The sequence below is a fragment of the Ornithodoros turicata genome, chromosome 5, assembly GCF_037126465.1.
Source record: "Ornithodoros turicata isolate Travis chromosome 5, ASM3712646v1, whole genome shotgun sequence".
NCBI lineage: Eukaryota > Metazoa > Arthropoda > Arachnida > Ixodida > Argasidae > Ornithodoros > Ornithodoros turicata.
This window is the reverse complement of record NC_088205.1, coordinates 58,351,507-58,378,533: the sequence shown is the minus strand read 5'-3', so window position 1 is coordinate 58,378,533 and position 27,027 is coordinate 58,351,507. Positions and strand designations below refer to the sequence as shown.

The window sequence follows — 27,027 nt, the reverse complement described above, 5'->3', positions numbered from 1 at the left end:
CTGAGCAAAAAGAATGAATTTTATAGGTTGACATTCACCGAATTAACCTTCATGCGTATGCTCCCTGTGCACAATACTTACGGCCCCCTATTCGGAGTACAGGCAGCGGAGAAGAAAAAAAAAGGCAATTATACCATTAAAAACTACAGGAACACGACTGAAGCACGTTTGGAATACATCAGCACACTGATTCCTAAGAAAGATACATGCTAATCAGCAATGAGGAGCGTTTAAAGCGCAATAAATACTCCAAATCAAATCGCTTCCCATTGTTTCCTATGGGAGCAGCCGGCGCCAGTGGGCCCTCCAACGCAGAGCCGTATATTAAAAGGGAGTCTGGCCATTGGGAGGAGTCACAAAAAGAGGCTCGACCTGTCAATCACAGTTTCGCTCCTCTGATTGGTTTGCTTTTTACCAAGGGGGTCGCCATGACACCATACTGCCACCCAAAATGGCGACGAAAACAAACACAGTGAAGCGGGGATTTCGTGACAAAAAATTTTCACAGACTAACCTGATTTTATGCTGCAAATGTATATCCTAATATAAATTTCTCGGAAATCAGTTTCAACTTATGCTCATCCATCAATATCTAACTGAAAATAATACGTTTTGTCGCCGGTGTTAGGCCTAGTGAACACGGCGATCACAAGGAAATCATAACAAAAACGGCGCTGTGCTGTACAATCTTATATTTAATAGCTGGATTTCATGGATGTAAACATTCTTGCCTCTTATATTCGAACTATTCACGTAGATTTGTTTAAAAATCATACCGACGACAGAATGTGTCCCAGCAGGTGGTTCTGCCAGCAGCGGTGCAACGATGGAAGCAGACGACAACTCTCGACGTGCCTTACGCTCCCTAGGTGGCGTTCAACAAATTTGCACCAAAAATCCCCTAGTTCTGCAGATTGCGAGAGGTATCCATTTCAATCCCATCCAATCCACTTGCCACCCAAAATGGCGCTGCCCATGTTGGATACGGGGGCAAATAGTGAGGATAGGTTGATTGATAGCGCCCCATATTTCAAGACTTCATTGGTCGGAAAGCTGAAAAAGTGGGTGGAGCTTCAGGTATAGGCATGGCCCATTAATGGCCAGACTCCCTTTTCATATACGGCTCTGGGCATGACCCATTAATGGCCAGACTCCCTTTTAATATACGGCTCTGAGGTGCGCCAACCGGCCGCCACGTTGGAGCAGAGCCGTATATTAAAAGGGAGTCTGGCCATTAATGGGTCATGCCCAGAGCCGTATATGAAAAGGGAGTCTGGCCATTAATGGGCCATGCCTATACCTGAAGCTCCACCCACTTTTTCAGCTTTCCGACCAATGAAGTCTTGAAATATGGGGCGCTATCAATCAGCCTATCCTCACTATTTTCCCCCCTATCCAACATGGGCAGCGCCATTTTGGGTGGCAAGTGGATTGGATGGGATTGAAATGGATACCACTCGCAATCTGCAAAAGTAGTGAATTGTTGGTGCAGATTTGATATGCGCCACCTAGGGAGCGTAAGGCACGTCGGGAATTGTCGTCTGCTTCCGTCGTTGTACCGCTGCCGGCAGAACCACCTGCTGGGACACGTTCTGTTGTCGGTATGATTTTTAAACAAATCTACATGAATAGTTGGAATATAAGAGGCAAGAATGTTTATATCCATGAAATCCAGCTGTTAAATATAAGATTGTACAGCACAGCGCCGTTTTTGTTATGATTTCGTTGTGATCGCCGTGTTCACTAGACCTAACCGGCGACAAAACGTATTATTTTCAGTTGGATATCGATGGATGAGCATAAGTTGAAACTGATTTCCGAGAAATTTATATTAGGATGTACATTTGCAGCGTAAAATCAGGTTAGTCTGTGAAAATTTTTTGTCGCGAAATCCCCGCTTCACTGTGCTTGTTTTCGTCGCCATTTTGGGTGGCAGTATGGTGTCATGGCGACCCCCTTGGTAAAAAGCAAACCAATCAGAGGAGCGAAACTGTGATTGACAGGTCGAGCCTCTTTTTGTGACTCCTCCCAATGGCCAGACTCCCTTTTAATATACGGCTCTGGCGCACCTCTCTCCCTCGCGCCCCTCTCCTATGCGCGAGGCTCTTGATGATGCGTCATGCTCTTGCCGGCTGATGCTACGTAGTTTGGGTGGCCTATTTTAGCGACTTTAGCCCATGCTCAACATGCTTTAGCCCTTTAGCTAAATCAGCCAAAAGGGCTAAAGTACGCAAACTGACCGCATGGTGGTGCTATTTTAAATATGGCGGCGCCCAGCTGTGTGTGCCTTCTGCGCTGCTCAAGTCCGTTTTTAATTACAAGTGCTAATGTTTTGTCAATATCGGTCCGTTTCCGACACGTCAAAACAAGGAATCCCATTAAGAAGCTGAAACCGATTGCTGTCATTGATAGGGTGAGAAAGAGGGATAATCCGTTAAACATTGCACCGCTTCCACCTCTCGAAGACGCAGAACGGGAAGCTTTCGACGAAGAAGAGCAAGACGCTGTCTTGGATAGAGCTGATGAGTATTACGACTACCACCAGAGGTGAGCCGCGAGAACCACACATTTGAAAACGTGTTTGACTTTATGTTTACTCTCACAGCGAGCTCCGGAAGGAGAGGAGTATGAGAGCAAAGCATAACACGCTGCGGAAATATTTTCCGAAGCCACCAGAAACTAATTTGTTGACATGGGCAGCGAAGCAGCAGATACATTACCTCCACGGGCTAGACCCGCAGGAATGGGATGCTAAAAGGATTGCAGAATGCTTTCCTATCAGCGAAGCCGGAGCCAAGGTAACGTTATTCCTGTAGCATCTTGAACGGGTGACTTTCTTCTCATGCTGTAAGGGTTTCGCTAATTTGCCATGATCAAAGTTGTATGCACCATACCTGTAGGCTAACCTTTCCATCCCTTGCCTGTTAGCTTTGTAAGAACAGGATCTCATATGTCAAATCACATATAGTGGCAAGCTTCATGGACACACTCTAGAAGAAACAAACACAATGCAGGACGGTTACTTCACTTGTTTTGTGTGACATTCACCTCATTCGATGCCAAGCTGGGAAGAATTCTTCCTATCATATCTTCCCGCATGTGGTAGATTTTTTAGTAGTGCATGAGAAGGGTGTGGGCAGTTTGACTGTCAGTGTTTCAGAGCAGACTCTCCTTGGCGTTTTCCGGTCGAATTCTAGAGACCTCAACTTCCCCTTTGAACTGCCAAAAGAAGGTGCTTTACAGTTCCTGAAATTACACATGTACCCGTCACCCCTCAATTTGTGTTGGACATACATGCCCTACTCGAAAGAAGGAGTTCTCCCCTTTAGCTTTACCCTCTCTGATTTAATCAAGAGAGGCATTGCTTCTATGGGGCTGGACGCTGCCTTCAAGAGATCACGTGTGCATACCATTACGGACGCCTCCATAGCTCAAGTAGAAAGGATGCAAACTTTGCTTTATCTACACTCAGTGTCTGACATGTCTGACACATGTCAGTCTCTGAACATGTCTGACTCATCACCTTCTTCGAGAAGCAAAATCGGCAACGTACGACGCGAAATACCAGTCACGGCGGAGATGCATTACGAAGCGACCATGTTAGCGAAGAGAGAGGAAATGGGAAGCGCAGTGTTACAAGTGATACGTCATGGAGAGTCCGGTTGAATCTGCCTATTTTGAGGGAGCAGTCTCGGTTGCTCCTTCGAGCGACCTTGGCTTGAAGGCCGCCCCAAAGCTCCCATTGGAAGACTCCAGCACTGTTCCTAGTCTCCTAATAGAACAGACTTGCTCCTGGCGGAGCTCCGGAAGCGCTCCGAATCTGCCATTGGAATTCAACATATGTTAGAACAAGATCTCGTCAGAACAACAGTGACCAGGAGCCGTAACTTGAGGTCACTGTTTCTGGTTTACATGGTTACCATTACGAAACCCCAAGCTAAAACAACAACATCCACTATGTCTCTCCAATTAGTTACATGAGTGTCGACGAAAGAAAAACGAATCTCAAGTTTTGAATCCTCTTAGGGTCTGAAGAGGAGAGGACCTGGAAAACATAGGAAGCAGGTCATAATCATTTAGCTTTCATCACTTCAAAGACAATGGGGAAGGATGACCAAACCTCAATAAATACATATAACTGATTCTGTACTTGAGGGAAACCTTTCATCAGTCCATGCACCCATTGGTCACACTGAGTGAGGGGTTCAACAATGAATATCTGGTGTCTGCTATTATGATATATTTCTGTACATTTCCCAAAACTGCTTCGTTATTCTGAATGAAACTTTCACAGTTGTGCATCTGTAGTACTTACGAATATAATTTCAGTTAAGTTTGAGGATCACCTGGTGTGTACGAGACTGTCCCTTCAACTTGTGCTGCTGGGAATACACATTCACTTCAAAATTGGTAGCAACAGTACCTTGTGGAAATAACCTTCTGTATTGACCTGGTGGCCTCTTGAGAAGGTGCTGTCGTTTTGGTACTTCAGTCTGGCAAATCTAGCACTGCTTTCACTGACACATTACAAATAGAAGCTGTGCCAGGAAGCAACATTGCCATGTGGTCATTTGCTCCATGAGAACCTAGATTTGTGTTGATACTGGAAATACAGTAATTTCTACAAACTTCGTAATCATCATTTTGTTGTGAATTTAATGTCCCGCAAAATATTGATATCTATGACACAAAAGCCTAGAATTTTAGCACTATTTTAGTACAAAGAACTTTTGCAACATTTGCACTGCTCAACTTCGATTACACACATTATTTGAACATCATTTAGTCGTTCCACCATTGTCCTAAACTCTCAACTTGATCATGTATGGTATGGTTCTCAACTCAATAATGTGTGCTCGAACGTCAATGCCAGGAAACACGAAAAAAATTTTGGGGGTCACCTGAGTGCTCTTTTAAGATGTGCTTGTGGGATTGAATAATTTTTGTGTATGTGTAATAACATGTCGATAAGCGAGCAAAAAGACACGAACAGCACAGGACGAGCTCATCCTCGTCCTTGACCTCGTCCTGTGCTGTTCGTGTCTTTTTGCTCGCTTATCGACATGTCGTTTTTTTCCACTGGCCCATGGGCGTCGGCAGGATTTTATCTTGAGGGGGGCAGTTCAAGAAATGAGTGAAGAGGGAGGGGATTTTGGGAGAGGGCGTTTTGAGTGAGAAAATCCGGAAGCACAACAACTGAACGATTGCAGTTTAATATACATGTTCAACACTCCCTGTTACACAGCATACCTACCTGCGATATATTTACAGTGAAACCTTCCTATGTTGGACACCCGTGGTGCAGCCGAAGCGTGTCCTACTTATAGAGGTGTCTGAGTTTCAGAATATGAGGGAAACAAAAAATGGAAAAGATCACAGCTGTGTTGCCAGAAATGTCCCCCTTCTTCAATTTATGGTCCTTAGTGGTACCTGGTAGTGGTACCTGGTGGTAGTGGTATCTCTACCCATTCTTCACTGATAATTATTACTGATTTTGGTAGATTCAATTCCATTCAGATTCCACTCAATTGCATTAACTCTAGAGCTTTTCGAGCAGCGAGGACTTGTCTCTGAAGCGTCAGCCCGCGTTTCGTTGCTTTGGTGCAGTGCGCGTTCAAAGGCTCTAGACAAACCGAAGACAAGTGCTCACACAAAGAATTACAATGTATACTGACAGCACTTGTTTTTGGACATGGAAAAACTAAAACAAACAAAATGCTGAGACCAGTATAGGGGAAAAAAGGGGCGAAAGTCAATGCCACTGGCTCATTTTGGGTCTTTTTGGTGCAAAGATGGGCCGAGATTGAGGTAATTTGGCCAGGATTTTGTCCGACTTAGCAAGGAAAACCCTGTCCTACTTCCGGGATAGGGAGGTGTCCGACACAGAGAATTTCGTCTCCATGTAGTTTCAATGGGAGCCTGCCCGTGCAATGAAATCTTGTCCGACATGGGGAGTTGTCCGAGGTAGGGAAGTGTCCGACTTTGGAGGTTTTACTGTACTTCAAATTAAGCTCTGACCTGTCTTTCAAACAAGGCCGCATTTTACGGATCTCCATCTTTGCACTGGTAGGCTGAAACATTTAACCATCATATACTGCGGAGGGCACTATGGCTTTGGATCATCACTGCATGGACTTTAATGCTTACTGTTCATCAGAGAATGGGAGGAGCATTCGTCGAGGTGGCTGCGTCAAGCATGCACAAAAATGAATTCTGTGGAGTTGAAGGGCGGTGTTAAAAGTCAACAAATCGAATTACGCGCATAGCAGCTGGATCTATTTATGATTTTTTATAGTTTCGTGCAAGCAGCCAAGAGCAAGAAGTAATACGGCAATATTTACCTTCAACATTTGCAGACGGATATGCACACTTGGACACCGTAACAAAGAAACTGCTTATCCTTTCTGAGGCACGGACGTGATAGAGACAGTGCGATACCACTGACAATTAACAACATTGACAAACGAGGATAACGGCTCTGCTGCTTTTCCAATGCCTCCTCGATAACTGCACCCATTGAACAATAGAGACGTGCCACGTGCCATTTCTGACGCGAAAGATAGCCGAATTGAAGGACTCTAAGCATTATTATTGTGTATTTTCCTTTGACTAAAGCTGCCCTGTTCCCTCCTATTTTAAGACTGCGTATAGTGCAGTAACGTAGGGAGAAAAATACAAAATATTTTGGGCATCTGCATCTTAAATTTCCATATTTAGGATGCAGATGTATTCTATCAACACGAGGACATCATACATGTTTTCCTTTCCAAGTACCGTAATTTCACGCATATAAACGAAAGCTTATCTGTTTAAAAAAATCTTTGAATGCTACTCTGTAGATATGCACAGATGCAGCTTACCTGAAGAAATGTTCTCTGTAGAGATTTCTTCCCACAATAGCTAGCAAAAATGAGCCCTCATTTGTATGTGACCCATGTGTGGCAACTGACCTGGTTCTGTCACCTTTCTTCTTTGTGTGGTCAGTGGTCCTCCAGGATGACTTAAGCTCCCTATGGAATGCCTTCCCTTTTCTCCGTTCTGACTGATTTTTAAGAAAGTGTCAGCCACAAAGCCATCACTCCACACTTGAGAGCTCAGTGTTGTTTGACGATTTGACACATATCCCAGTGGCTTTGCTAGAAATGCAAGTGCGGCCCCAGCACAGTGCCTGCGGGAAACCAGTTCGTACAGTTAAAAAGCATGTTTCGCTTGTCATTCATGTAGGTATGCCTATTGTGTCTAACCTGACGTCCCTCCCGCGTACTAGCCATGGCTTACCGGAAAGTGCGGCTTATGTGTAAGAAATTTTGCCACATGTGCGAATAGGAGTTGCCATATCTATGGTGCAGCTAATGCTAATGAAATTACGGTACTTTATGGTGACGTATATCAGTAAAAAAGAAAAGCTGCTGTGTTTGAAGAAAACAGGTTTAAAGAAATATAGCACTTGTACACTGCTTCACATTTACCAAACTATTCCCAAGTGTTTCTTCAGCCCTGCAATATTTCGTCTCTGTTCTGCTGTCAGCAGGTGTCACACAGATTCTCTGAAGTGAAATTTTGTCCAGCTGTTTGATATCTGTTGTCAAGTGTGGTGTATTTGTAGACCTACTCAGGTGTAAAAGCAGTGTCGAGTTGCCGACGAGATGGAAAAAAAAAAAGAAGAGAAAGCGATGATCAGGAGCACTTATCTGTCTATTTATTGATTACAAGTCTTTCGTGCATGTAACTCCACTTTTTCAGGTTAAAGAAGTGCAGTTTCACGCACGAAAGCCTCGTAATTAATAAATAGAGAGATAGATGCTCCTAACTGTCTTTTACTATATGTGGATCTGTCCCGTAGTTTTGCAGTATGTAAACTTATTGCTCTAAGCTATTCTCTGCACTAACCTTCATGGGTACTCCCTTTACATGCAGAAACTTCTGAAAACTGAGTTCACAGTGGCCTCATCAGAGAGAATCAAGCGCCACGACTTAGCAGTCATACGTAGCTGGAAAACACTCCAAGGTGGAAATCCCAATGAGTGCATCTCGCCTGTTACATGCCAGCTGTACAGAGAGGGGAAATTAAAGTCAGACTTTGTTTATGGCAACCCGTCCTTGCCGATGCCTGAAGACGAGAGCGGATGCAAAGACGTGCAGCCTCTAGCCCATCAGATAAAGCCTGGCGAGTACACCAAGATTATTGCGAAGTACCTCGACATAAAAAAGGGGACAACAAGGACTGTGCTCGCGGATGAAGATGATAAAGAAAACGAGTCTACATCACCAGCCCACGACGAACATCACGATGATCCTATAGCAGCCACTCGCTACACGCACATTAAAAATAGTCCTCACGTCACATTTGAGAAATTTAAACGCGACATTACAGCAAGAAAGAAAGACGATGCCGACAGTGCGTGGGAGCGGTGGATGGAAGAAAAGAAGACTGCAAAGCCATTGACTGTTGAAGCCGAACCGACGTCTCTCGATGGTGGCACAGAGTACTCTGGGCAGAGGGTCAGCACTATATCGAAGTATAAAAACGAGGGCATCAATGTTGTTTACGAAGCGGCTAAAGGAAAAGCACCGTACCACTTTGACGAAAAAACTGGCTATCAGTATCCATATGGTAAGGAGAATGTGCCAAAACAGTATATTAGGGTTCCAGAAAGGGCAAAAGAGGAAGGAAAGGTATACAAGGTTGGGAACTGCTACTATGATGCTGATGGTGAATTGTTGTACAAGGTCCCACTGTGAGCATTGGGCCATAATAAATGTTAAGTCTGAGCTGTTTTGGAAATAAAGCTAGTCAGGTTACAAAACTGCTGTCACATGTCTCTTCATACTTCAGGATTTTGAGAAATGGGATGACCTTTTGTACACGCATTTAACAGATTTTACGTGTAAGTAGTGCTGACTGGTCCTGACAAGCATAAGCACTATGATTTACTACATCAGTAGATTAGAAATATAACAGAGAAAACAGTACAGTTGTGATGAGGGAAGAATGAAGCCCTTTGTACTGGTGCAACTTGCAGGGAAGAGCAGTAGACCATGTTTATAAATCATACATGCCAAAGTAACGTTAGCAGAAATACAGCTGTATGATGAGTAAGTAGAATCCTGGTGAATGCATATATTTATTGAAACAACAAGGACGTTTTAGCGTGCCTCACTTTGAAGCAGCTTTGTATTGCATTCCTTTGAAGCTTGCCCAATGACAAGGCAAATACTACACTGAGATTGCTTGAGGTTATAAACCATTCGAGATAGCTTCTCATATGTTTGTTGTGTGCTGCTCTGGTGCAGGATCATCACAGCTGCACTTCATTAACATTGTACATTGTAACGGTAGTACACAGGGAAAAAAAATGTTAGCGAGGTATTGCCAAACATTTCAGGGGATGTGGGGGCTCCAGATAAACTGCTCCTTCACTCCTCACGTGCGGCTGCTGGTAGATATCGGCGCACACGTGTGCTTTCATTCTTCATTCGGTGGCATTTGTCTCACTGATGAGCAAGGGCCCCGCAGACCTCCATTTTAAGAACCACTGCTCTAAGGATATGAATAGAGCATTAGCAACACTGATGATTAGTAACAATACACAAGTAACACAATAGTTCCATGATGTTCCGAACAAGTAACAATGTTCCTTGTTCCACACTTCCAAATTTTTTTTTCTTTCCTTCTTTCTAGTGAACTCTGAAATAATATTGGATAAGTCAACAGACTCTGCTATTTCTTTTTTGATAGCATTGCTGGGCCGGTTGGTGTAATGGATACCATGTTGGACTTGCACTTTGGAGGCGCTATGTTTTCTGCTTGAGACGGTCATGTTCACCCGAGGCGCGGGGCCTGGTTCGGTCCCACATGCCCAGAGTTGGCCCTGGGAAAATCCCTGCTCACATTCACACAAACAAACACAGTCGTGGCATGCAGCACCCTTCTCAAGTGACACTGTAGCCCATTTATAATGACATTGACAGGAACACAAAATTTGATCGTTGTATCGGAGTATCGTTACAATGTTTTGCGAAATCGCTGCTCGGGATCACATTGGCAGTAGGACGGTACAAATAGAATAGAAGGAATAGACACTAAATATGTATGTTTATTGAAAGCGAGAAAACAATACTATCAAGCTGTCGATTGAAGCAGCTGAAGTTTTTTCCAACAACATATAGGTAATCGCCAATACCACGTGAGGCTCTGAACCTGTTGGGAGCGATGACGGCGTCCATTGCTCGCTATCACAGTGTCGTAGTCAGATAAGTTATCATCATTCTCACTGTCGGAACCAATCTGAACTGTGTTGTTCACGAGTACGCACCTCATCCAGGGGTATTCACCTACAGGCGACGCGCAACTGTCTGCCAATAGACGAGTTCAGAAAATCCCAGAGTGCTCAGTGTCGCTTTGAACTGTGGGAGTTTACTAATACGAAAGAAACGGGTGACCTCCAAACTGTCCCAATTTCTCCCCTACCGGTCCATTGTCCACGACGTGTCAAGGTCAGCGAAAGCGAAATGTGAAGGATTATTCTTCGTTCCGCCGCTCAGTAAGCGCCCAGGATGCAATGCGTACGCAAAGAGCACTGGGATTTTCTGAACTCGTCTATTCAAGTTTTGGAAGGCAGCAAACTTCGCAACAAGGTTTTGCACTGGTACAAAATCTGTCAAGCACGCACAACTTCATTTGAAGGCGTGTACAGCTCCCGTTTAAGTTAATAATAACACTGGAAAAAATTCTCACTTCTGAGCGTCACCCTGAATGCACTGGGGGAATGTTAAGTGAACAAAATCATTGTGTTAAACTAACAGAATATTTTTGTTCAATTAAGATTTCCTCATGACTCCAAGGCTTGCTGTAACCGTGCTTGCGAACGAGACCACATTTTTTTCCAGTGTTATTATTAACTATGACGGGAGTCGTACCTGTTCAAATCAAAACGCTTCCTGGAGCCGCGTTTGCTGCCCTCGTCATGAAAACAGCTGAGAAAAAACTTGAGGGCCAGAGAACGAGGTGAAGAGTGTGAACAGCTGTTACTTCTTGCAGATGCCTTTGAAGTTGCGTGCTCTGCAACACGAATGTCATTCACAGGAATGTCAGAATGAAGGAATTAATCAGGTACAAGTTCAGTTGATGACTTAGATGGTCACTTGAGAGTGAGGTAGAGTAGAGCTGCAACAGGCAACAGGTAGAGGCATTTTGCTAATTCTCGTGTTTTCTTTTTTCTTAATTCCACGTTAGCGCCGCGAAGCAACTGTGGCTATGAGCGGTGTACAGACGTGGACAGATTGAGAGAGGACAGCAGGAAGGAGTGGGGGGCAGGGGGGTTAGTATGCGTCCTGGGCCGACTTCGGGGGGAACTGCGCAGACATTCGTCTTGAAAGTCTTTGGAAAACCCAGCGAAAACCTCAGACAACACAGCCAGTGACAGGATTCGAACCCGTGTCACCTCCCAGTCTCGTCGTGGAAAGCGATCATCGTAACCGCTATGCCACAGGGGCTGGTAATTCTCGTGGTTGTTCCAATAGTTAAAAAAAAAAAATAACGATATGCATATGCCCAAGTATACATAGTGGTCTGGCCTGTCCCAACTACGTATCGAGAACCTTGATGAATAGCCTTGATGTGTATTTGGCAATAACATGGAAGAGCTCTGCTTTCATGTTCGCTTTACTTCTTCTATATCTCAATGAATGGATCTACTGCTAGAAGTGAAAGAAGGTGCAGAGTGTGTTGATCGATCTGAAACATGACAAAGCAACGCGAAGGAGACAAGGACCGTCTCGGACACTGTTTTCCTTTCTCCTGTTGAGGTCGCCTTTGTAGCCACAGACCTGCATGGCTAGTCATTGTCAAGTGTGAGTAGAGCAAACCTGTTGCTAGCGTAACGCTATCCGAGTCTGCCCTTGTCCCACTCACGTTGCTCAGTCATGTTTTCGTATTTTGCTGTCATTCCTCGTATTTCTTTTTCTTGTCGCATACAAGAAGAGTGCCTGAACAAACATGTTACATCAGTTAGAAAACTGTACACTGCCATTTTTATTATTCTGCAAGCTGTATAAATAACTACAAAAATAACTGTACAAAAGTGCATTGCTGTAACTACTACACTGTTCCCTGTCCTTATTCTGCTTTGAGCTGAGCTAGAAGTGAAGCATTCTCTTGCTTCATCTGTTTGTAGTCGGCAGTGATGCGCTCGAGGTTGGCAACCACCTTCTTTTGGCTTTCTTGCTCAATTTGGTCCTCTAGGTCACGAACCTCTCGTAAGATGGCACCGGTGTCTTCTACTGCCTGAAGCAGCTGGTTGGAGTTCTAAGAATCGCAAATGAAACAGGGTTTGGCATCAGTCATGTTATTCATTGTGCCAACTGCATCTTGATGCTGAAGGCTAGAGAAAGAGAGGCTAGGATGTAAGATGGTTGCTGTGCAAGAACCTTAATTTTGGCAGTGCATAAATGTTTCACAATTTACTGGTCTTAAAAGCAATGTATTTTCATCCAATAAGGTCTTCGAGTCCAGTGGCTACTTGTGTCCTGTCCTTTTTCGTTTCCCCTACACTGGGGGTTCTTATCGATTTTAGTACAATTTACTCAGATGTACTAATGTTGAGGCGCATGTACGACAAAATGCATGACACATCACATGGTTTTGCATCACGACTTGTCCCATGCTGCATTTGCAGACACGTAGACAGCGACATCCCCACCACGTGTCACTCTGGACCGCCGTGTTGCTAAAACAGCGTGGCCAGAGCTACATTCACTTGCACTTTATGTAATGTCACGAAATTTGCTCATATGATAAAATACAGTAAACGAGAACAATCTGTTCCTTCATTCTTTTCTCTTTTTGTTTTTTTTCACCACCCAATAGGACAAAATCGGTCATTAATTGTATTCTGAGGCACACTGTGTGCCTCATTTTTTCTCGGAGCCACCACATGTACGAGAGGCTGCTTGGCTCATTGGCTGCTTGGTTCAGGAAATCACCACCTCCGCACGACAACCCGCCTGCACGGCACTGGAGATATCCAAGAAGTTTTGTCGTGCCGTGACATGTCGGAAAGAACTGCTGCCAACGACCTTGTAAGAAAAAGGAAGCTCAAGATTCGTCACTTGACGCTCGTGACAAGCGCACTTCACCGGCAGTTGCTCCTGCCATTGTCTTCCACACAGTTGTTCTAGTCATCTGCCATTAAAGGTTCCCTATACAGCTTGGGTCCTGCTCCTTTCCAACAGACCTATTTCACCAGAATCCGTCCCAGGGTGCTTTGCGTTGCACATTTTGTCGTACATGCGTCTCACCCTTAATACCTTACCTCATGCACGGCTGCTAAATACTTGTATGCTCGCCTGACAGCTTCGTCTTTCTTGGCATCCTACAAGCAACACAAAGCCTTTGAAGTACGTAGTATAGACTTGCACACGATATAATTACATTACAAAGGAGCTTTCCTATGTATCTATACTGAGAGACTGCAAATTTGGGTCTGGTTACCCTGTAGTGCTATCACCTGGTTGGTTTTATTCCTGCAAAGTTAGTTTTTGATTTCTGATTTTGATTTCTGTAAGATAGCAGTGTGGATGCACTGAAACAAGACATTGGCCTAAAAAGCCACTTTCTAGAGCTGTGCGAATATTCAAAATTTCGTATATGAAACGAACACCTTATGCTATTCGAATGCTATTTGCAACCTATTTTCAGTATATTAGAAATTTTCGAATATTTTTCGAATAGTACTGAAGCAAGGCAGCACTACCTAAATTCTACAAGTCATCTTCATTACATCCAAGAGTTATGCAAAGCCCACTTCACGTTACTACCATTGTTCTTTTCGTGTGCATCTCCGTTTTGCAATGGTAGAAGTGCAACGGTTAAAGAGACCTGTGTTTTAGAAAAGGTGCGTGACCAGTTTGGGCGACTCTTAGCCGAGTTCAAGGACATTAGGTCCAGAGGCAATTGTGTTAGCGTCCCCTCTGTTTGCCCCTGTTCACCCATCAGGAGGTTATTGGGAATGTAGGTGTTCTGTCATTAAAGGGGTTGCTGAGTTTGAGAACGTGTCGTGTTGTTAATTTCTCTAGCGTCGTATTGTTCCATTCTCCAAGTCAGCTTCAGTGCATTACACTCAAGCGTTAGGTGAAGCCCACATTACACTGTTTATAATATTCTGTCACTAAAGTCTACAAATTTTGGGGAGCTCATGGTCAACACTGTACTCTCAGCATTGCAGGTTCCAGTAAGTGTACTCCCAACTTCCAGGTTTATGCACAGTAGCAGATGGAAATATGTGCAGTTTCTAAATAACACACAGGAAATTCACAATGCAAACATAGAAATGAGGAGATGCACACAAAGCAGGCTGCATGGAACACGCTGACTAACTCTCGATGCAGTTCATCCCACTAATGCAGTCTACCATACACGACAGAGCCCTTCTCTCTTACTGTTACCAACCAAATTATTTGAATTAGGCCTTTTATGATTACTCGAATTCAATTTGCCATCTGAAGAAATTATTGAGATTCTATTCACAGTATAAGTGAAATGTATGAAAAACTATTCGCAATGGAAATTCTATCATGTTCACATGCCAAACGTTGCAACTTAGTTGTAGTTTACTGTACTGTGAAGCAGGGATGTTTTTAACGAGTTCTTTCACTTACTTTGAAAATAAGCTCATCTGTCACCGTGAACGTTCGGTCGAGCTTTCCAGTCAGGTGGTTTATTTCCTTCTGCAGGGCTTTCGTATCCATCAACACCTAGGAGTAATAAACTAGTTAGCATGATAGTCTATGTGTGTCTACTTCATAATGAAAGTGGAGTAAACAGACCTTCGCTATTTCCTCTTTCTGCTTCTTTATGTTGCCCACAATCTCATAAATTCTTTTGGTGTATGCCGAACGGCTGACATCTTTCACAAGCTTCTCGTACTCACTCAACTGCAAAGAAACCGTAATCACGGCACATATTTATCTCGTTACAAGTAAAGATGTTCAGATATTATGGGACTGATAGTAACAGCTCATGATTGTTATGTGCTATCGCAGTCAGGATCAATGAAACCTCAGTGTAGTTTCTCAAGGTAATGTGCTGTGCAATGTGCTCATGATGCTGCTGAGTAAAACATTCTAATCACACGATTATCACTCTGAGTAATCACACGATCAGTCATCTTTCTGTCAGATAGTGGCCAAGCTTAGATCAGTAGCATGCATTAACTGACTGATTGCAGGGATTCTGCACAGCAACTCATCTTGAAGTATTGAACAGATCCGAGTTTTTCGAAAGATAGTTACCATTTAGCACACTGCACTTGATATATCTGTGAACGGTGGCAACACATAACCTCTTGACTCTTCGAACTACCAATAACAAGGTCACTAGAGGAATTCTACCACACCATTCTGCTACACTCCCTTGTCAGTTTCAAGTAAAGAGGATTATTTACAAGTGGTACCTCACACTCACTTAAATGGTAGGTCCACATAACACGTAGTCCCGACCAATCCCCAAACTGTACTACCATTAAATACAATGCATTTATTGCCCACTTAAGCCATAGGGGTTTATTGTTTATCCATTGGTTAGCACATACTTTTTGTTACATACATTCTAAAAGCAACCTCTCGAGTGGCATCCTGGATGGTGCTCCAGCATTCTACAGAACTTTACCAGGCCCTCTCAGGTCTTGCAGAATGTCACAAAAAAATGTATAAATGCACATAATCGATTCCCACTGCCCTCGGCACCTTCAGCGTGCTGTGATTGCCAGAATTTAAAAAGGGCGCTTCCATCACTGTCATGTGACTTGGCTCAGTTGTGCAGCTTCGATGCCGTTATTTTAATTTCTTACGCGCTGTGTCGTTCAATGCGGATGTAATTGGTACTCTTTCAACCACATGTGCACAGTGGGTGTGCTTTCTATATCCTGGCCTAAAATGGATTTGAAAGTGCTGTTTTCCATGCTAAGCCGGCTCGGCGGCAAACAAAAATCTGAATTCCATTTTAAATTATGTAAATATTTTCGTCTATGTTTTTTTTTCAGTGTTTTTCTCCATCTGATTTTTTTACACATTTCAAATTTGCAGCTGCAGTTCCATAACTAAGGCCCCGGGTTCTCCGCGATTCCGCGAAATTCTGCGAAGAATGCGCGCGTAATGCACAGGCTTGGATTATCGTGAACACCAACAGTGATGTAGAGGTTACAGTTTTTGTGCACTAATGACCCCACCAATGTTTTCACCTTGTGTTGCGATTTATGCACCAATGTGCACCATACTACAGACATTTCTCAACTTCCACTCATTTTCGGGGATGCACATTAAACATTGGTGCACACTATACACCAGAAAATGTGGTACAATCCACGTGACTAACTCACCAACTGTTTGTGAAGCTCATCTTTATTTCTTGCTTGCTCCTGTATGTCTTTCATCTTGTCCCGCATAGATTTGATTTCTTCCAGCTTCTGCTGTGTTTCACTCTGAAAATCACATCTTTTAGATATTTGTCCCTCTGCCTTGTGAACACAAAAAATGCTACTGGGCTAATTTTTTAGTGTGAAACCTCATTTGCGATTGGGCTAATTCTAATGCCTCCCGTGTAGCATAACTGATACAGTTACTTGCTTTATTCCGACTATTTTTACCTACTATTTTTACAATACATAGTTAGTTTATTCTGTCAGTTTGCTAGTGTACACACCAAAAGAATGCTGCAGATACTGCAGATTTCTATGCGGAAGACATTTTGATGTTTGTGGATAGAACGTCCTTGAAAAGTGATTTGCAAAGACGATAGTTGGAGTCACTGCTTTAAGGTCATGTAGCCACAAAGGTTGATCCTAGGTCAGGGCACATCCATGTCTTTATGTGTGTACTTCTGGTTTGCTTTGTTGGAGTAGATGCTATGCTATGCTCTATCCCGACTTTTCTCAGTATTTCACGCGGTATTCGCACAGTGTGTACCACTATACTGCTAAGTGGCGGGTTAGCTGCAGGTAGCAACATTGATTTGACTGAACACGACACTCGAAGTGACAGCTACGGAACTAAAAGCAACCTGTCACTAATACAAGCACAGGTTGTGTTAAGGTGCGGGACACTACGTCTCACACCTAAGTGCCCACTATGTAAATGCTATGTCCTGTGGTATACAGTCGAATCCGCATACTTGAAACCCGTATATTTCCAAATATTGCCTATATAGAACAACCAAAATATCCGCTTGAAAACTACATGTAAAAGTATAGCACAGAAATACGGTTGTATCGAACTTCCGTACCTCGGAACACCCAATATGTTGAACATCGAGCCCCTGAAAAGGTGGCTCAGGGAGGACGAAGGAAGGCACGAGCACGTGGGATGAAAGAGTGAAAATGCGAATGAGGGGGTCCGAGAAGCCGTTGCACACGGCACACATACGATGTTAGTGTGCAAAGGTGAGGCTCCTAGTGAACCTCCAAGTGGACATGGAACTCAAAGTGGAACTGAAATCATCGCCTGGGCTTGTGCTCATGGAAAACAAAACACCATCCAAGACTGCTTCGGGAGAGCCAGATTTATCGCAGCCGCAGAGAATGCGTGTTTTGTAACAGGGGACAATGACAATGTGAGATGTCTGGACGCACCACGCTTCATGCCATTTGCTATCCCCTTCGTGTTCAGTATATGCAGGTTCGACTGTAAATCAATGAATGAGATATATCTTTTGTACAATATTGCAGAGTACAATGTGAAAATGAGAGCATTAAAAATCAATTATGCTTCCGTAGAACATTTCCATCTTTCACAGTGATCTGATCAGAGATCAGGACAATAAAGAACCCGTATGACATCTCTGACTCCCTTCGCCATGACCATTGTTTCCTTTCGCTACAGTAAAGCTTACCAGTCGCTTGGAGCACTGTTCTTTCAAATCCCTGTACTGTTCTATTAAAGGTGCTCTGTGCTTTTCCCATTGGGCAGAGAGGCTGAGTAACGTTTGTGCAGCACCATCAATCTTCTGCTGAAGTTTTAGAATGTTTTCCTCCGCATTTGGTAGGAGTGTTAAGGCTTTGTGTTCCAACTGGTTCTTGCTCTCCAATTCTGCTGTCTTGCTTTTCTTCTGGATGATGTCCTCTCCAATCTGCAGAATCGAACAATGGTAGTCAAAATTTAGTTTATGCTCAGCACATATATTGATACTCACGGCTCCTGCAAGCCGATAACTATTAGAAGTCTTACAAATCGGCAAGAGGAGCACTAATATGCTCTTAGCTACATGGCACACACATACTCTGCTACTCAGCATATGATGCAAGAATTAAATGGAATGCAACAATGACGTGGCACACTCAGCTGCTACGTCCTTGCTGCTGATTATAATTCTTTGGGTTTCTTACAATCATAACTCCTTGCATACACAGACAAAATCATGTATGTGGTGCTACAACGATATAATTGAAGTTTAGTGCACGTGACTCCCCTGTTCTCAAATTATGACTTTTTTTTCTGTCAAAGCCAGGGGGGAAACGTTAGTTTTATTTACAAAGTACGGCACCATCGTGTCACCCTGTCATTATCGTTTTTGTGTATGCGCCTATCAGCAATCTCACTTGTACAATATTGTTTTCATGTTCTATAGGTGCAGGCCTGAGAAACTTACAATTAGGTTCTAATACAATTAGGTTACAGCATTTTGCAACGTGTCACAAAATGTATTCCACTTCAAGCAGGCATGGGTGAGTACGGCACAGTGTTAGCGACAGACATCCCACTCTGTAAAGAGCTGATGTTTGATGATGCAGTTAACTTGTATCTGAGTATAATTTGCATGTACCAGAAACACAGTTGTCTATATGACGGACTGCATTATTCTTTCATACAAAACTACTTAAACGAAATATCCAGCGAGCATGGGCGTAGCAAGGAATTTTTTCAGTGGGGGTTGAGGTGTGACAAGGTGACATGTAAGAAAAAAAGAAAGACGTGGCTAACCAACATGAACGTGCATAATGCGCGTTAACACAGTGATCATTAGGCGATCTCTGCTGAGTGGTGATCTGATTCGTTGAGCATTTCAGTGACACCCGTGAGCCAACCTTGAAGAAATGGTGCCATGCACACGTTATCGACTACATTTCGGAAGGGGCCAGAAGCACACTCAGCGCTCCCCCTCGCTATGCCTTTGCCAGCGCGTTCTGGAAACAGCCCCTAATGCAACCTGTTTGTATTGCTACGTACTTCGGTATTCTTACTTGGTCTGGCTGGAACATGAAAATGCAAAAATATATAAAGCAATTGCGATACAAGGGACATGTATTTGCATGCTTTCCTCAGTGTGTCACCTACCTGCATCAAGGATGCAGACAACTCTTTCTCCTGGTTTTCAAGCTGTTCCAAAGTTTGCGCAACATTGTGCATTTCCTGTTGCAAAGTAGCCACTTTTGCCTCGGCCTCTTGCTCACTTGTCTTCTTTGGTGTTCGTAGCATCTCATTATGACTAGAAACATTTTGAGGCTGTTCGTCCTGAGCAACAGAAATACTGGTCAGCAAATATCTTTCTTTGTGTGATCAAAAAACCAATACTGAACCTTCCTTAATTTAATGTACCTAATTTATTAGTATATTATAAATAATTTATTATTATTATATAATAATATACTATATAATAATACTACGTGTATATATAATATTAATAATAATAATCTTTATTAACGTGCCCAAGAACAGCCAAAGCCTTGGTATTGGCGCACGTAGACAATACAGTACTTACAAATATATACACATATATATACAAAACATATATTATTTATATACAGATTAAACATTATTATATACAGAACAAAACATATACAGATTATGCAAAACATAACATATTTAGGACATATTCACAAACAAGAACATAACAGGAAGATATTCACATTGATACATACACTACAAACATACAGATATACAGTACATGGCACTAAAAGGGAAGGAGAAAAAAAAAAAAAGAGACTGTAGAACTTCACATGTTACTCAGTGAACGCCAGAGGAGAGTTTTGAAAACGTTTGTATGCGGGTTAAAGATATCAAGAGTGGGGTGAACTGCGTTTGTCATTTGTTGATTACGTGTGATCGGATTTGCATGCATATGGTGGGATAGGTACAATATATTAGTGTGTCTGGTTACATTGACAGGTACGACGATATGAAACTGATGTAATAAAGATGGTGTATCGAGAAAACTGTGTAAGGTCTTATAACAGAGCATAATATCATGAAAACGGCGTCGTGTTGAGAGTGGATCAAGGTTAAGAAATGAAATTATCTCTCTGTAGACTTACACTCTAAAGTGAGGGCTCTTTCTTAAAAATACGCTATGTATAATGTGTAGGAATTTTTTCTGGACAGGTTCAATCCGTGACGAGTCAGTGCAGGAAAGAGAGCTCCACACTGGAGACGCGTATTCCAGTCGCGGAAAATTAAGGAACGATACAGGTGAAGAAATACAGAGTGTGTGGTAAAGATTTTGCATGTATATGTGAGGAAGCCAAGAATTTTGAGAGCTGAAGAGCGTACGTGAGAGACATGATCATGAAAACGCAGCTGGGTGTCGAAAACAACCCCCATATCCTTCAGTACATTGACACGCTTGATGGCATCGGAACACATGTATGTATTGCATATTATGTTAGTTTTTCTTGAGTAAGTCACAATAAGTAATTAAGTGAGTAAGTAGTACAAGCACAGTAGCACAGTAAGTAAGTCACAAAGTAATACAATATATTATAATATATAACTAGTAAATTAATAATATTATTATTAATTTACTCATTTATTAATAAAATTATAATCTTAATTTCCTTAGTATTTATTAAACTGAGGAAGCTTCAGTGTTGGTTTTTTTGATTGTGCTACATTTCATTTTAGACTTGAGTTCCCCCGTTTCACAGAGATTCTGCCATCATTGAGTTGTGTACTGAGGTGCCATTAGGTGCCTTTACCTTGACAGGAATACAAAAGGAACGGAATCGATCTGTTGCATCGTCTGCAATACGTGAGCAAAATAAATCACAATTTGTACTTTCTCTCTCCTTCTCAAGAGGGCTGACAATGCGGAGCGAGCTCTCATTGGCCTCCTCAAACGATCATTACAAATTGTTTACGGCCTCAGGGGCCTCTCTACATTGTCGCACGTCTGAAGAAGTATCAGGGAAAGAGAAAGTAAAACCGTGGTTTTGTTCGCTCGTCCATCACGGACGACACAACCGATGAAACCCATTCCTTTCGTGTTGGTGTTGCGGATAGAAATATAAAGTTTTGAAATCCATGTAAATAAAATTGGACAGAACTGCAGTATGCACGGTAAAAATGCGGTATACACGGATATCCACATTTTATCCACAAATAAGCATTATTACCTCTTACAACATCCCCTGCAGGGAGTCATAGCTGAGATCACACAGTGAATACAAAATGGTGTCGATGTGTGCCATCACTTGCACTGCTGTGTTAACTGCTATTATTGGACAGCTGTAGATGGCATGATGTTTCTGAGAGAGTTCGTATGTATAAATGTCTGAAACGTAAATTTCGTCATGCTGATTTTTTCCTGTAAATTTAATGACCGTGGATTTACAAAAAAACGCAATAGTATCCGCGCTGATGCAGATACAACTATTTCAACCAATGCGGTTGCAGATGCTATCGCGGATCTTACGTGCGCGTATACCATGCGGATGCAGATGCTGTCAATTCTATCCGCGCTCACCTCTAGTCATGGTAGTTGAATGCATTAGCGCAGGTTGATTAATATTGCGGTTGATAGCTGCATGCATATTTGTGTGAGCTGTAAATTCTGTGGGTTGTTTTGCACGAAGCTGCAATCCTCATTTCTATCGTGTTGCCCATGTATCATACAATGCAAACTCATTGAACCTTTAACCTATTGCCAGGTCGATCATACCTCTACAATTTGCATTACGTAAAAGCTTTGTTATCGGCTATCTTATAGCCATATGCTTGTCTTTCCGCCACTTAATGCAATGTACTGCCAAAACAAATGAGGTTTCGTTAGAAATAAGTTGGACATCATTAACTGATGCTCTCAAACTATTCAGTATGACATTTTTCTATTCTGCCATTTATGATGCTGAACGTAGACAAACTGACAAACCTTTGTGAATTGTAATTTTTCAGCACGAGCAAATTTTGATCCCTTGTCACGCAGCGTGTCCTCCGTCATCCTGGGTCTCGCAGAAGAAACCACTTCTAATGTCTGTTTCTCATCCAATGAGATGGCCACTCTACGGAATGCATCGAGTATCCTTTTTTGAATCCTTTCTTTCTTGCGTTGCTTGAACTCCTACAACATTATGTACATTGCATTTTCTGGATTAGGAATTTATGAAGAAAATGCAGTAATACTGAACAATCCACTGATGAATGAAAGGAATGTCATTACATATCTGGCTCACCTGCTGTGAACCCTTCGTTAGCAGTCCAGCTTGATGCATTTCTGCCTCTTGCTCCTGTTCTTGAACTAAAGCAGCCGTATTGAGCTCAAGAATGGATGGAACGACATCATTTGCCTCCAACGTCTGCTCCCATATTGGCCTTATCACTGAAAATGTCAACTGCTTAAGGTAGGGGTGTGTGAGGGGGTAGTGCTTAAAGTAGGGGTGTGTGCGAATGTTCGAGTTCCCAAATTCGAATCGAATGTCAATCACTCGAAGTGTTCGATTCACCAATCGAGTGAATCAAATCAGGACAGCTAATATTCGGTTTTCCGAATATTCGACAACTATTCGCCAAATATGAACGACACCTCCCGAAAGTGGGCTTAACCTGATGCTTCCCTGCATGAGGTGAAGCCTGCTTTACAAAATTGGCCTGCTTCTCGAAAAAGCAACATAGCTTCCCCAGGCAAGACATACACTCTTCAGCAAAGCTAAAAGACGTTCACGATAAAGCTGAGGCAGGACGCAAATTTCTTTGTTTCACAAGTGACCTATGGATGTTCAGAAACAATTGCAGCCTCATCTGTGTAACATATGCCACTGCCTGACATAAAATTTTGAAGTCTAGATAATTACCCCGGTATGTACTCACCTGAAAAGTAGGAAACACTATCATGTAACATTAAAGAGTATAGGGGCTTCCCACATGAATTACGTGTCTCTTGTGACAGTTAATGCCAGAAAAACTACGCTAAAGTCATGGGCTAGAAATTTCAAACTTTTTGTGCAAAAAGCATGTATTGTAAACTTTGCATGACTGTTTAATATTCGATTCGACTTCAAATATTCGGATTCGCACACCCCTAGCTTAAGGGGACAAACTTTTTTTCCTGGGATGCAAGTGGGTGGAAGGAAGCACTAAGCAAGATATAGCAAATGCACTAAAGGAGACTGATGGTAGTGTTAGCCTGCATGTTCCTACTTCCATCAGAAAAGGCTTATATCAGCCAGACATGAAGACATCTTTAAGCACAGTGTTCATGATCACCTGCACAGCTGCAGAGTACTGATGAAGAAAGACCACGAGGAGTGCAACATACAGTCCAAGTTCCTGCCTCTCTCACCAAGTTTCTGCCGTAAGCAAGTTTTAAAGCATATCATTCCGTCACTTGGGATACACACAGTTAAGGCATTCCGTATCTTACAATGTGGCAGGAGCTGTTGTCAATTCAGGGACAACTGCCATAACGTGCAGACAAATTGACAATCCTTCCATTTCCTTAATTCAGGTTATTCCCAATGTAATGGCACATGTTTTTGTGTAAATATTACAACCTACAGGATCACTCACAAGCACTGTAAATAAATGACACCTATTCTGCTGTTTTTCCTCACCGAATTCTATTTCCTTGTCGCTTCGACTTTTTGCATACGGTTGCGTATTATACAACTATGTAGTTTCTACATCAGAATCACCTTCCTTCAAAAACACCTTGACACCGCTCCCTACAGTTATCAACTCCGCAGTTCTTCTGTGTCAAAAATGAGCTCCCATAAATACCTCAGACTATACATATACCTAAAAGATAGCACTACCCCTGCTTGTCAGCTGTTGGAACCTCCACAACCTCTAAAGAGCTACTCATATAGCTGCAGTGAGCAATCAATTACTGCGCTATCCATAGTTATGTTTGTGCTGCTATCCAGCAACCCTTTCCTGTATACAAGGCCTTATACGTAGTAAGGAGGTGAAATAATTACAAGTTCCTCAAACTGAGCACCTATCAGAGACATGCAAAACGCTTCAAATACCCTTGGAAGAAAACAGATATGAAGCAATCAAGAAAAAAATACTCACCATGACTAGCACCTTTGTGAGGCAAAACTAATTTGCAAGTTTTTAGCCTCGTACAATTGCTGTAATCCTAGAGCATAAGAAGGAAATATTAAAAAAATTAAATTAAATAAACAGGAAAACATGTTATCCATTGCTTTATCAGGTACATTTTAAGTGTGATGAAGGAGGGTGCACATGGGCACTTATTGTAGCAAGACAAGTGCATTTTACGACAACAGAGGAAAAAAACGAAGGTCTGCATTACATTCTGTATTACATGGATTGTGTTGCACTGTAATGTAGTATATGTACAGTAAAACCTCTTCATAGTGAAGTTGGTCGGATCGTTAAAAACATCACTGTATCAGTAGTTCATGGTTAGGGTTTCAACACATACAAGTTTACTTCACTACATGCAGGTTCACCATATAGAGGTTCTACTGCATTCAAGGAAATAAGCTGGATGTAGTTTTACAATAATTCCCAGAACCTGGAGAGTTATATTCATCTGCAGTAGAGGTGCTTTCCCACTTGGTGCACTTCCACTTTGAGGTGACAGGCCAAAAGACACACAGAAAATAAAAATAAAAAATGCCCACAAATATAGTCACTTTTTGTTTGTTTCAACCATACATCAACGCTATTAGGCTAGGATGCCGACAAAAGGCCAATGCACAAGCAAAATTTGATGAGGGGGGTTTCATTTTGAAACAAGTAGGTCTACATTACGATGCCCGATGTCGCAAAGCATACTCTACCGTTCATATGTTCATAATGTCTCACACCTTTGAAAGTAATCAGGTGCTCACGTTATATTTGCTACTTTTAGTAGCATGCCGAGTCACCAAGAAGCCATATCACCACTTATCACGATGGGAAGGACTTCGAAACACCACTTTGGGTTGCTTATTCAGACAGACAATGTTAGTACACTGCTCGCCATGGTGATCACGTCACATTCTACTTGTTCCTATGTTCCTTGTTCTGTTTGTTTGTTCTATGCTGTCACATGCTTGCCTATGATTCACAGAGCCACTTTGCATAAAATTTAATGAGATTCCCAAACAATTATTTAGAATAGAATTTTATACCGAGAAGCTTTAACCGACTTATACCCTGTCAGTAGCTTGTGACTTTTGTTCTACTAAACAATGAAGCCACTCATTCAACACAAAAACACATGGTTTAACGAGATTTCCAAACTATATGTTGTCCTCAATCATCCCTACCTCCGCCAGTGGTAGGGTAACATTTACATTACCATAAAATTGAAATCAGATGTGAATATGCTGTATTCTTTTTTTTTTAATCACGAAAGCTACAATACCATGGTGAATTAAACTTTGCATCGGGCATCCACATCTAAGTTAAAGTCAAATACAGCTCTAATCTCAAAATGCTTACAGGTAATGCCAACATGGGCACTTCAGGTATTTTCACAAAAGAAAGTTAGAGGCTCGAAACTGTACCCTTTAAATTGCCATGTTTTGATAGTACATGTCATTTGTATTGTGATTCGCTACTTATAGCCTAGTTCGGTTGTTTTACCTCTCTCCACCAACGCTGACCCGTGCTACGAATGCCGTCCTTCTTGCAGTAGGCTGGCAGCCAAGGTGTTTTCAGCTGTAGAGAGATCTGCTCCGATATTGCTCGGAGCACAATGGCAGATTTACCTGAAATTTTTTGTGAAGTGTGTAAGTTGCTCGTAAATGTTTCGTAAACGTAACAAAAACTGGAGAAAATGTACAGTTTTCACAAAACGAAACAAGTTCCGAAACAACACGATTTAATGCTGCATCCCACACTGAGTACTGTTATTACACAACACGTTTGCGGTCATTCAACATGACAACAGCAGTACGCAAAGATGTGACAGTACCAGCTCTTGTTTCCCTTGATATCATCTCTGACGCCAGAAAAACACTTCAGCTCTCAACAATGTACTGCATCTCGTTTAGTGCACAGATTAGTGGTGGAGGTTACTAACCTAATTGCTGGTCCACAACTTTCTCACTTTCCTTAGGAAGTTTTTCAAAAAGGAACATAAATATTCTTCTCATCTCCGTTTCGTTAGAGTACAAAAAGGTTTGGTAGCCCAGGTCACCTTTGAAACCGAGCTCCTGTTTAGGAAAATAATAATAATAAATTAAAACTATTTTCACCGTTCCTGATGGTCAAATAAGCAGAGTGAACTTACTGTGCAGGCACTGGCTAGCGCCATGCCGAGGTTGTAACGTGCCACCATGTTGGGTGACACGCGAATTGGCAAATTCAGTTCCGGATTTATTAACCGCAAGCAGCGAACCACTCCCTCAACGGTGATCTCTGTGGTGAACTGTTTCAAGGAGGTCGTGTCTTCGTCCAAGTCACTGAAAATTGTGTCGCTAAATAACTTATATGTGCTTAATATTGTAAAAGAAAAGCATAGGCCTTTGCAAAATTCGAAGAATAACGCTCAAAGTAGCTCGTTGTTGCGAATCTCAATCGCTCCGATCACAGAATAACGCGTGAGAGGTGTGCATGTTTACGTTGGTGTGGGCGATGTTTGGAAGAAGTACAGAGTACTCAAGCACATACCAGCCTATTTGGCGTAGCGTGTGAATCACAATCTGATCAACCTCCTCCATTCTGACACGCGATCGTGTCTTTCAACGGTGATTTCAATAGAATTTTCGCTATCTTGCGAACACCACGCAATCACAACTGCTCGTACAGGTAGCCACCCCCGGCTTCACGGCTTCACCGCGGAGCACCATGAACTGTCACTTGTTT

At 42.5% G+C, this 27,027-nt stretch overlaps 2 protein-coding genes and 2 long non-coding RNA genes across 4 annotated transcripts; 1 reads left to right on the top strand and 3 right to left on the bottom strand.

The window, feature by feature from the left end:
• Window positions 1–2,127: 2,127 nt before the first annotated feature.
• Window positions 2,128–8,810, top strand: LOC135394511 (uncharacterized). Its single transcript, XM_064625288.1, has 3 exons — window positions 2,128–2,547; window positions 2,606–2,798; window positions 7,918–8,810. The coding sequence occupies exons 1-3, from the start codon at window positions 2,264–2,266 to the stop codon at window positions 8,740–8,742; spliced, it is 1,302 nt and encodes a 433-aa protein (XP_064481358.1). The 5' UTR covers window positions 2,128–2,263; the 3' UTR covers window positions 8,743–8,810.
• On the bottom strand, window positions 2,570–4,159 carry LOC135394512 (uncharacterized). The gene is made up of 3 exons (XR_010422922.1): window positions 3,049–4,159; window positions 2,907–2,990; window positions 2,570–2,845 (listed from the first exon to the last, which is right to left on the bottom strand). It is a non-coding gene; the product is annotated as an uncharacterized LOC135394512 (long non-coding RNA).
• On the bottom strand, window positions 5,393–6,397 carry LOC135394513 (uncharacterized). The gene is made up of 3 exons (XR_010422923.1): window positions 6,342–6,397; window positions 6,148–6,213; window positions 5,393–5,623 (listed from the first exon to the last, which is right to left on the bottom strand). It is a non-coding gene; the product is annotated as an uncharacterized LOC135394513 (long non-coding RNA).
• Window positions 8,811–12,006: 3,196 nt separating the features above from the next.
• On the bottom strand, window positions 12,007–27,004 carry LOC135394510 (coiled-coil domain-containing protein 22 homolog). The gene is made up of 14 exons (XM_064625287.1): window positions 26,833–27,004; window positions 26,453–26,624; window positions 26,243–26,375; window positions 25,804–25,928; window positions 24,277–24,343; window positions 22,437–22,582; window positions 22,136–22,324; window positions 19,327–19,503; window positions 17,885–18,121; window positions 16,377–16,478; window positions 14,827–14,934; window positions 14,659–14,754; window positions 13,314–13,373; window positions 12,007–12,307 (listed from the first exon to the last, which is right to left on the bottom strand). Exons 1-14 carry the CDS (start codon window positions 26,880–26,882, stop codon window positions 12,119–12,121), a joined length of 1,851 nt encoding a protein of 616 aa, XP_064481357.1. The 5' UTR covers window positions 26,883–27,004; the 3' UTR covers window positions 12,007–12,118.
• Between the last annotated feature and the right edge of the window lie 23 nt (window positions 27,005–27,027).